The 11,710-nt window shown below is 46.1% G+C and overlaps 1 protein-coding gene across 1 annotated transcript; it reads right to left on the minus strand.

Moving 5' to 3' along the window:
* Positions 1-537: 537 nt before the first annotated feature.
* Positions 538-9,892, minus strand: CALM1 (calmodulin 1). Its single transcript, XM_055715452.1, has 6 exons — positions 9,693-9,892; positions 6,632-6,662; positions 5,612-5,755; positions 3,484-3,590; positions 1,880-2,015; positions 538-1,644 (listed from the first exon to the last, which is right to left on the minus strand). The coding sequence occupies exons 1-6, from the start codon at positions 9,693-9,695 to the stop codon at positions 1,616-1,618; spliced, it is 450 nt and encodes a 149-aa protein (XP_055571427.1). The 5' UTR covers positions 9,696-9,892; the 3' UTR covers positions 538-1,615.
* Positions 9,893-11,710: the final 1,818 nt, after the last annotated feature.

The raw sequence follows: 11,710 nt of genomic DNA on the forward strand, positions 1-11,710 counted from the left end.
AAGAGTGGACATGGCTGCTTGGCCACTCATTCACAGGGAAGCTGAAGGGATCAGAGAATACTTACTCAGAGACCTGGAATGACTAAGCACTGCTAGTGCATGCAAAGCAGAAGTAACAAGATGGTTTTTAAATTAACCCTAGTCCTCTTCTCCACCCCACAAAATTCATGCAAGTGTTTGAGAAGATAAGTCAAGACATAATAGCCCCAGTTTCCAAAAAGGCTTAGTTTTTTTGTTGTGTTTTTTATCTTTTTACATATTGTAAAATAAGTGTCCTCTTGTTTTCTGTGGGTAGAGAAATGCATTTTTGGTATGTTTGATAATCATAGGTATCTATGAAGTCCACACTGTTTAAATTCTCCAACTAGTTTCTATAACCTGTCAAAAAAACTAAGCAACCTATACATGTTCCCCCAGCATTGACATGCATGCTCAGAGCTCTCCACTTTAGTGAAATGAGGTGTTACTTCTGTGCTGATAGTTGACGAGTCAGCATTACACGACTTTGAGACCAACTAAATTAACATTGTCGTAATATGAAAGGCAAGCACAAGTTCATTTATTTATAGCAAAGGTCTTGGGTTACAGGAGGTCAGTTCTTGCCATCTTGAAAAGATAGGGGATAACTTATTGCATACATGTGCATTATAATTTAGCAGCAAGTCATTCATAGAAACACTTCCCTCCTACTGCTTTTTTTGGTTTATCATCTCAATTATATATATATTTTAGCTTTACAAAGCATTTAACACCACCTTTAAGTTAATGGTCTTTTATTGGAAAAAAAGACTAGCATTTACAACTTGGAATGGACATAAATTGTAGTATCTTGAACAGCGATGTTGATAGTTGTGCTGAAGTCCATAGGCTACTCCGCCAGCTCCAAGTCATGGTACAGAAGGTTTTAAAAATATGAGAGTCCAAAGATGCTCCCTTGGTGAAGGTTTCTTTTAAAAATTTTGTGAACGGTAACAGCCCGACACCCGTTTCACTATAGTGCAATGCAGACAATGTTAAACCAGTATTTCAACACAGACATGCCATCCATAGTTAAGATCATCTTATTTTTGGAGCACACTGCTACGTACAGGAGAACCATTCAACCTTTAGGGCATTTTCTCTAAGTTTTGCATCCTTCAACCATTTTGCTGCATACCATCCTGAGGTATAAACCAATTTTAAAGTAAACCAGCTATGACAATTTATACTACAAATTGAACTAGAATCCACTGTTGAACAAAAGAGTGGATCCTTTAGGTTGGTTTTTTTTTTCCTTTTAATACAAATGTCTGACTGTGCTCAATTGTCAAGCTGCATGCATGAAAAACTGGCCAGCCCAAACAGTGTAATAGTCATTAGCAAATGGAACTTTTGAGTTCACTAAGTGCTTCCTTTTATTTTCAAGGTAGTATAATTATTTATATTGTAAAACTGATGTTTATCTTTTGGGGACAGGACCACCAACCATTACATGCAGTTTGTGGACAGAAGGTATTTTGACATTCAGTTTTGCTATACAGAAACAGAATGAATAAATGAACATTTTTTTTGCAAGAGGTAAGTAAAAGATTCAATTTGATTCTTCTAGAGGAAAAAAGGTGTAAAGGAGGTCTCTTCACTTTGCAGTCATCATCTGTACGAATTCTGTAAAGATAGAAAGTCACTGTGATTTATTGTCTCCAGAGTACTTCAACTGGCAAGTCTCTTAAACATACTTGGTACAAAAACAAAAAAAAAAGCCCCTTTCACTGCATCTATATTTTCATTCACAGCAGTGGACAACCAAATAAGCTGGCATCTCAAGTACTAGAAATGAATGCCCTATGCAACAGGCTTTCACTCGAATAATGGTTTTGAGTCAAGACAAGAATCTTTTTACCTTCATAGTTGACTTGCCCATCCCCATCAATGTCTGCTTCTCTGATCATTTCGTCTACTTCTTCATCTGTTAGCTTTTCTCCTAAGTTTGTCATAACATGACGTAGTTCTGCTGCACTGATATAGCCATTGCCATCCTGTGAGGAAGGAGTTACAGAAGATCATGATCAAAAATCCTAACATTAACTCAAACTACATTCCAGTAACCGATTCCAAACGAGACTTGCAGCACTTGGGACAGACAGGCAGACCTGACTGTATAACCCTATCGTATTTACTAGTCCCATTGCCTTACAAAGAACACATGCCATCATATCCTTCTATACAATTACTGTACTCTAAGAATAATTGCATGCCCGATTTCTAGCTGTGATAAGGTATATTTAATACTTTTAAAGAACTTTCAAAAATAAACACAGAAACAGAATTAGTTTTGTTTATAGTGTCCACTGCCTAAGCAAGGCCAAAAAAAACTAAACCAAAAACACCAAGGCTGCTAATTTCCCCACCAGCAAGAATATGAAGTCAGCTTTCTCTTCTGTGTAATACTACCCTCTATAACCAGACTGCAGGTGGCTATATAATCTTATCCAAAAAGCCTGATGTAGAACAAACTTTCAAAGAAAGCATTTAAATTCTACTCATATGGAGTGGTGAAAAGCTTCGTGAGGAAAAAAACCCACTAAGTCAGTGTTCCCATTAGTATCATTCCTAGCCATTTCAGAAATTGTCCTCTTCCATGTACAGGAAGAATACACTAGCTTAGAGCAGGAGTTCATATGGCCACCACCAGTAGATAAGCTACCTCAGTGGCTTTAAATTCAAAGCTAGTCTGCAGAAATAACTCCAAAGTAGATGAAGTACTAACTAAACAAACAAAACCAATTTCCTCTAGGACACTTCCAACTAAGTACTACAGACCAGCACTTTTTTTCCATAGAAAGAAGTAGTAAGGCCTTCCTCCACACATGCATGTGCATCATCTTAGCAGCCACATGACCCATTATTCAAAACAATTCTCTTTTAACATCTGTCATCTCCACGCAATCCAGAGGGGAACTCCTGTTCTGAAATAATTAACCTTCATCATGTATGCCCAGGTATCATTAAAGGAGACAGGAAGTTGAGCTCAAGTTTTCCTGAAAGCAACCTCAGAGCCCACATATCTTGAAAACAGAACATGCAATGCTTTGTGTCCCTCTTAGCTTCAAAAAGCTTCTATAAATAAGTATAAAACCTCATGCATTCATGCAAATGTTTCCCCATTCCCCCAAAGTCAGAAGGTACAGAAAAATCACATTCTTCCACCTCCCCACCCTCAGAAAAAAACACAACACTCCACAAGCATTGAGTTCTGCTCATGTCTGCTCCTAAGGCCAGAAAGTTTTCCTCATGGATGAGCCTAAAGCTTTGACCTGCTGCGTAAAGCAAGTACAACCAGCCTACAACAGTCCTGGTTCTGTTTCCAGAACAGTCCCGGTTCTGTTTCAAGATCCTTTACTTCTGTTAGAGGATATTTTTTTCCTTCTAGACAAGGGAGAAAACACTGAGGAAAAGATGGACATCATTACTGCTTCTAAAGAGTATTTGTACTTTTAATAATACCTTGTCAAAGACTCGGAATGCCTCACGGATTTCCTCCTCGCTGTCTGTGTCCTTCATTTTTCTGGCCATCATGGTTAAAAACTCAGGGAAGTCAATAGTGCCATTGCCTTAATGAAAAGAAACTTCCAAAAATTAAACTTCCATGCTTTTCTTTATACAAAACCCCCTGGCATTTAACTCAACCAGGGACAAGACTGACAGATCCTCTATAAACCATTCTTACAGAGAACTGCATCTTCTCCCGAAATTGTTACCACTGACTTTTTGCTATTACAATGTGTGGCAGCCACCATCACTGCAGTGTTTCATCACAATGCGTGATCAACTTGTTGCCTTCTCTCCAGGTCAAGCCATATCATTTGCCACCCAAGTAGCAAGTATTAACATCAGCCTGGTGCTCTAAGGTTAACCAATACTAAGACTTACCTTTACTTCAAATCACTCCCCAAAATTAATCATTTAGTTTCTTTAAAGTCTCCCAATTGCTGTAGGGAGATTCCAGAAAGGAATGCATTATAAAGCTGGCACTACAGATCTAGGATTCTAAAATTTGAGAAAATTACACTTCACTGAGCTGCTCAGATTTGTTCTTTGTTAAAAACCAACTTCCTTAACATACACTGTGCACCACAGAAGTAATGCACCATTTTAAGGGGCAACAAGGATCTGCAGATTCCAGTGACATGAGAAAAGCTGCCATTATTTGACATTTCTGATAAGCCTATAGTAGGTGTTCTTGTATGAAAAACTAAAAATAGCTGCTAATATCCAGGCCTTACCCCTAATATTTTTATGTTCTTAATTCTAAGTAAGGATCCAAACTTCAAGCTGCCCAAAGATATGAGCGAAGTGGTACAGTAAAGAACCAAGTTCTTCAGAACAGCAGAAACTAGATCTGTATGGTCAGGACTCAGCCCTGTATGCAAAAAATGCATTAAATTGTTCACTGCGCAACTACAATCTACCCATTCCCTAAGTACAGCAAAGAAGTTAAATAAATGCAGCTTAAGAGAACTTTCATAGCTTAGGGATTCCAGATGGAGACATACACAGCTAGATAAAGCTGGCCATGATGACATGTACCAGCTAAATCTGAATACAAGTCCTGTACTCCGCTTCAAGAAATCCTCAATGAACACTTAAATTAACAGCAAAGCATTCTGCCATAAAACAACTTTAAGCAGATGGACAACCATACTTATCTGAAGTTTTCAGTCTCCTTTCATTTTGGATCTACCAGTGCAGCATTGTAGACTGCAGCCTAGAAAGCCACTACACATGAACTCTACACAGAGCACCTCAAACCCTGAAGTTTTCCAGTATCTGCATCTAGGAGTTAACAAATTAGGTCAACTTACACTTTTAGGACCATAGGTGTAATTACTGTAGTCTGGTAATCAGATAATCTATATTTATGCCAATATACTTTCACTCTTTTACAGAGGTATTCGAGAAAAATCACTATCACCACCAACATACAAGATCAAAGCCTTGACATCACTGATCAGGAAAAACATAACTTACACTTTTTGGCATCCATTGAAATTAATTCTGACAGACTTAGTACTGGAAGGTTTTCCTTCTTGTCCCTCCAATCCCTCTACCTGATCTATCAGTGAGCTAATACACTGCATTAGACTATACAGATCTCCCTGTTGTGTTTTCAATGCTTGGAAGTTTAGCACTATTCCGCTCCTACCACATTTTTGGCACTCCTACCACATTTTTGGCATTGGACAAAACCACAGACATTAATACAGCTATTAAGACGAACATGGGCTGACGAAACATGTATAGAAAAGCTGGGTGGAAATGCAGGTTAACAGCAGGTCACAGCAAGTCAGACAGCAATAGGAAGCCTGTGGCCCATAAAATATTAACAATAAACAGCATAATTTTGTCTCTGCCCAGCCTCTTTTTTAGATTCTCACCAATACTGCCAGCATCTTCAACTGCTGTGCAGACAGCAATCAAAAAATTGATACCACTCAAGGTTTAGGTTCTACTGAGTATTTTGAAACTACCTCAAGAGATCAATGTCACAGAATATTCTCTATGCAATCCAAGCCCAGGTGTGGAGGTCATACATAAGACTATCACAGCACTAAACTATTTTTCCAACACTTACCATCAGCATCTACCTCGTTGATCATATCCTGCAATTCTGCTTCTGTTGGATTTTGACCCAACGACCTCATGACAGTTCCCAGTTCTTTTGTTGTGATAGTACCATCACCATCTTTGTCAAATAGGGAAAAGGCTTCCTTGAATTCTGAAGGCAGAAAGTCCCAGTGTTTAGTAACATCACCAGCATGAGAAAACTGCATACTAAAAATGCACACCACTGACAACGCCTGGTACAATTTTAAGAAACATTTTATCTAACTGTCCACATATTGAGAGAATGAACACTTTCAAATATAAATAAAACTTACAGTACCATAACATAATTTGCATAGCATATTCAAACATTTCATGTGGTGATTATCTGCATTACAACTCTCTAATGCATTTCAACATCATCTTGCTTGAGGCACTGTTGCACCATAAGCAGGAGCTGCTTGGGGTAAGTGAAAGGACCCACTGAGTTCCCTTCACCATTAACAGACTTACGGTGTTGTCATTTACCACTTATTAAGACACCAGACAATAAGAACAGATGTCAGCCACAAGTAGGTGACTGGTCTCCATACAGTCAAACAATGCTCCTTCTCCTAACCAGCTTGATTTACAGACAGTCTGTTAGAAGCCATTTAAGAAACACAAGCTTATATTAATTTCTAATAAATCCATTTTAGGTTTATTTGTTGCCATTTCATCTTCACTTTACTAAAAAGGAAGCAGTACCTATAAGAAGTTCACCTGTGTCTAGCAATTATTTCTGTTTTCAAGAAATCTAGGAGTACTTGGCTCCAGTCTGAAAGTCTAAAAAAAAAAATCATTATCTGTGGTCCAAGGAACAAGCAGCCTAAATCAGGAGGCAACGAACCAATAATTTTCCCAAAGTTTTTTTTTTTTAGATGAGTTTTTAAAAAAGTGTTAGTACAGATTTGTAATTGTCAAAAACTTTTCCCCCATTATGTTTGGGACAGTTTTTTTAAAATCACAAGGAGTTAGCAAAACCCAATCATTTCTCAAAAACACTTACCAGCAATCTGTTCTTCAGTCAGCTGATCAGCCTACATGAAGAATAGAACATTTTAGAATATCATTTACCTCTAGCTATGTCAAGCAAGAGACACTTCCCTTAGATTCCACCAGTGATTTATCATTACTTTTACAAAGCCGCTTTCCACCCCTGGAATTCTGCCTCTGCAAGGAGATTCCATTCACCTACACCACACAGCCATTTCCAAAAGCATATAAGCTAACTTGTTTTGAAACTGCACATGAAGGACCAGGCATGCCATCCTTACATTTGGAGAATCCAATTTGGTCAACTGAAGGACACCAGGCAGACTCCTTGCAATTGGTCACAGAGGCATGAAATCCTTAATACCATGTGTTTGGGGTTTCACATCAGATGTCAGTTCCAGCAGTACAGTGACCCTAATAGTGTGTGGGGGGGTGTATTTGCACATTAGCGGACTAATGACAAGCATGCCACCTAGTGATCTAACACTACTGAGAGGCCCATCCTCCCCCACCACATTGCATCAAGTATTAGCTTACTGTAAGCTTAACAGAAAGAACCGTGCTGTGATACTAGGAGGAATTACTACTCAGTATTACGGAGATTTTTGCCATCCATGACAGAAAATGCCAGCTTTCTAGCATCATGTTATTTTTCCATTCAGCCAAGCGGTTTAAGGTACCTCACTGACATGCAAGGTGTTTTATGCATCATTTTAAGGTGGCAAGGCTTAAAATATGCCTGCTCATGACCTTCCATACTTCAAGAGGCCACTGCTGCATCCAAAGGTATACAGCTCAGTGGGCAAATTAAATGGGCTTTCCCAAAGCTTAACTGTGCTAAACACATCCTTCCAGAAAAGCCTCTCCCTTCTGTATGACTAGAGCATCACAAAAAGCTCCACTGTTTTGAGTCAAAGAAGCTAACCAGTTATTTATGGAAGAATATGCAATTTCCTAGTAATTAAGGAAAGAAAAAACACCTGGGTTTTTTACACACACCTAGTCACAGATACTGAAGAACACAAGGTACTAACTCCTTTTAAACTCATTTTACTGAGCAACTTTCACTAACAGAACAGAATTTTGTAGGTCAGAGAAAGCAGGCATCCTGTAACCGTTTTGTCCTAAAATACCATTTTTTGAGTATGAAAACTTAACTGCAGTGAAGAGCAACAAATACAATGGAGAATTAAACGCCTATACAGTCTGTTAAGGGGAACAGGGTAGGGTTTAAAGCCTGCTGTGTACATTAAGTGACAAACATTTCACCTGTAAATAGGTGTTGGGTTTTTTATTTATGTTTTCATGTCTGTATGTAATGATTAAACAATTCCCCATATGAACGGTGAGCTGGGGGAAAAGGATAGAAACACTAACAGCTGAAGACAGAGCTCAAATTTAAAAAATGTTCTTTAGTAACAGCCGGAAACCTGCGTTCAAAACCCAGTTCGACTTCCTGCACGCTTCGTGATTTTCCAGAAAATACGAGGTTTTACTTAAAGATTATCTAAGGAATTTACATAACAGACTCGGTGCCCTGCAGAACAGGAAACAGAGCCACTCCTCGGCAAAACCCTCCGACCCACAGCACCGGCTCGCCACCCCATCAGTCGGAGCTCCCTGCGTGTTCCTAAAAATCGTATTTCGAATTAAAAAAAACAAGTCACCACCCTAACCTGGCACACCTCGCGGTGCCCGAGGCGCGCCGACCGCCCCCCGCCGCCGCGGGGCTCTGCCCGCCGAGCAACAGGCACGGCCGCTGCGCTCCCCCCGCCGCGGGAGCGGGGTACCCGGGGCTGCAGCCACCACCCCACCCAGCCAAGTCATCAGATCCTGCCCTGGTGATGTCAGCCTTCCCCGACGGGAAAGGGAGATGGAGAGACAGAGCCGAGCAACACCCAGATTGCCAAAACGCGATTAGAGGTCAGCCCGCAACTGTTTCGCCGCTCTCGTAGGAAGCGACAAACCGCCGGGAAAATCCCAGCCCTTCCTCTCCCCCTCTCCTGCGAGGAGCCCGGGCTGCCACCGCAGCGCCCGGGGATGACGGCGCTGCTCCCGGAGCCCACGGCGATGCGGGGGCCGGCACCGCCCGAGCGGGGGAGCTGGGGCTCGCAGCCCGCCGGGCGCAACAGGCGCCCTTTCCCGGCCGGCTGCCGCCCACTGCTGCACTGCGTCCCCGCTTCCCCTCCCTCCCCGGCCGCCGGCCACGCCACGCTCTCATCCTTCAGCCGGGAGGGCGCCGGGGTTCCGCAGCCTTCCCCACACCCTCCCCTCGGCGGCGGGGGCTGCGGCTCTTCCCCCGCAGACCCCTGGACGAGAGGGAAGGCTGCGCTCCCCCCTCCGAGCCCGCCATGCGGGCGTTGGGCCGCTTCCAGCCGAGCGACGCGCACTGCGCCCCGGTCCCCCGCAGCCGGGGGGCGCGCGGGGGCCGGGGAGGAAGAGGAGGAGACATGATGTAATGCAGGCAGCGATGGGCTTCGCCGCCGCCGCTGCGTTTTTTTTGGGGGATGGGGGGGGGGGCGAGGGCGCAGTAGCTGCAGCGCGGTGCCCTCCCCCGGGCGCCCCCCCCGCTCCCTGCGCAGTGCAGCTGGTGCCGGAGCCGAGCGGAATCCGCGCCCGCAGCCCCGCGCCCCGCCCGGCGCGGCCCCCACCCGCAGCGCGCCCTGCCCGGCCGAGGGGCCGCGGCCCCGGGGAGACGCGCCCGGCCCTTTCCGGAGGGGGGCGGACGCCACATGCGGGGGAAGGCGAGGCGGGGCCGCAGCGGGAGGGCGCGGGGCCGGGGCGCCCACACGGCAGGCCCCGGGGAACGGGGAAGGAAGCGGCGGAGGAGGAAGGGCCGCAGCAGCGCGGCGGGGGGGGGAGGGGGGCGTCCGCAGCTGCCGGCCCGCGCACCCCCCGGGCATCCGGGCGGGAAGGGCTGAGAGCTGCGGCCTCCCGCCTCCCCCTCCCTGGGGGGCTTACACCACCACCACCCCCCCGAAGGAAAGCCCGGCTCTGCCGACCCCACCGTCCCCGGCACCGCAGCGAGTCCCCTGCGCGCCAGACCGGGCGCCGCGGCCGGCCGAGCGACCTACCATGGCGCGGCGGCGGCACGAACTGCGCGACCACGAGCGGCGGTGGCGGCTGCTCCCTCCTTCCCGGCGCGGCTTGGCGAAGTGCTGAAGATGTGAGCCTGCGCCGCCCCGCTATATATGTAGGGCTGTATCCCTCCGCCGGAGCGGGGCCCTCTTTTCTCTCCTCCCCGGCGCGGTATGTGTGAGGGTGACTGCGGCGAGCAGCCCTGCCCCCTCCGCGGCCCGGCCCCTCCCCTCCCCTCCCCCGGCGGGCCTGTTTCCCCACCCCCACCCCCCGCAGCCGCTCTCCCCCAGAGGCGCGGTTGGCGGCCGCCTGCGCGCTGCGGGAGCTGGGGCTGGGGCCGCGGGCTCCAGCCCCGCGGTGCTTCCCCCTTCCCCCTCCCCCCCCCCCCCCCCTCCCCCGTGTTTCTCTCCCCTTCCCCTCCTCGCCCCCGAGGTAAGAGCCACGCAGGGACAGGTGGGTGACAAACACCCCCCGCCCGAGGGGAGGCCCTGCTCCCAGGGCGACAGGGCTGCAGCCCGCCGCGGGCTGCGCGGCCGCCCCCCCGTCCCCGGGCCGGGCGGCGAGGGACGAGGGCAGCCTGGCTCCGGCAGTGGCCATTTTCCGCTGAGCGCCGGTGCCGGCGGAGGCCGCGGGGGGCGGCGGGGAGAGCGAGTGGTCGACCCCGCTCCGAGGTTTGTCCCCGTCTCCCCATCGCTACCCAGGCTGGAGCCCCCGGGGCTGCGGGGAGCTTTGGCCGGATTGATGCTTTTTTTGGTTTGGGTTTTTTTATTTTCTTTTCTTTTTTTCCTCGGCAGCATCCCCGGTGGCGGCGCGGTGGCCTGCGCTGCCCTGGGGAGCCCGGAGCGGCAGCTGGGAGAGGAGGATGGCACGGCGGGGGCGGGGGGCGCGTCAGTAAAGCACAGTCTTCGGGGATGTCTGAACAAGGCGGGCACGGCAGAGACTGGCAAGCTGGTATGGTGAAGCGAGCACCGCTGCTTTTTTTTTTTTTTAATCATAGGGTTTTTGTCAAGCACCAAAATCTAGATGACAGTAAAATTCAATCCAGAATCGGTGGTCTACAACTGACGTGTCACTTCAGCCCCTTCTCAGCAGAACGGCGGTAGCCTAGAAGTGAGAGGCAGCAAAAGCATGTCCTGATGTCAAGTGGTTTTATTCATTTCTCCTCTGTCTGCTCTGGGTTTGAGGAGTTTGGCCACCAACTGATAATAACCCAGGTAAATGTTGTAGCATTTGCACTGTGCCTCCTTTCATATTGGAAACACAAACAAACAGGGACCCACACTGGAATCAAGGATTTTGCTTCTGTTCATGACAAGTACCCTTAGATTTTTAAGCTCCCTTGTAATTCAAGATATTTTTAGTTAACGTTTTAGTCTGGGCCTCTCTGGATTGGGACGCACACTAGCAGTATTTCCAGTGTGGTCATAATTTTGATGATCTACTTGCAGTATAGCAGAACTAAATCTTTTAAAATACATTTTTCTGTTTTTGAAAAATAGCGCATAGTTTCAGTGTTTGAAGTAAAGACAGAATCAGTTGGGTTCTGTTTGTTTAACAATTTCAGCAGCTCTACCATTGAAGTTACAATTTACTTGCTTGCCTTTGTGGAACACAGTGATAGGTTGGCAAACACAACAGTTACCTGTTTACAATCCAGGAGGATTTCTCCTAGAAAACAAAATACCATATTTATTGTGTCATAGTTTGGTCCCCAAACCGTTCTAACATTTGTGCAGGAACCAGTATATAAAGTGGTGTCAGAAAACTGATTTGCAGCTGGGTAGTCTGCAAATGATAGGTTTCTAGACAGCTTCCATTTTAAATGCAGAATGCCCAGCCTCCTATTTTTAATATATATTTTTTTAACTACACTGCTGGATTATTTTTTTTCCCTGTGGAAGAACATGCAAATTGATCTATTATTTTCAAACCAGACCAACAATTTTAAGTTCTTATTTTCCAAGCTTAATTTCTTTCTGGAAGACATGGCACAATGTTTAACTGATGTGGGCTA

The sequence above is a fragment of the Falco cherrug genome, chromosome 7 (assembly GCF_023634085.1).
Source record: "Falco cherrug isolate bFalChe1 chromosome 7, bFalChe1.pri, whole genome shotgun sequence".
Lineage (NCBI taxonomy): Eukaryota > Metazoa > Chordata > Aves > Falconiformes > Falconidae > Falco > Falco cherrug.

Coding starts and splice junctions, on each gene's coding strand:
- CALM1 (XM_055715452.1), bottom strand. Junction 3,591..5,611: donor CAACGAGGTAGATGCTGATG/GTAAGTGTTGGA, acceptor CTTTTCATTAAG/GCAATGGCACTATTGACTTC. Junction 1,645..1,879: donor TGGGCAAGTCAACTATGAAG/GTAAAAAGATTC, acceptor CTATCTTTACAG/AATTCGTACAGATGATGACT.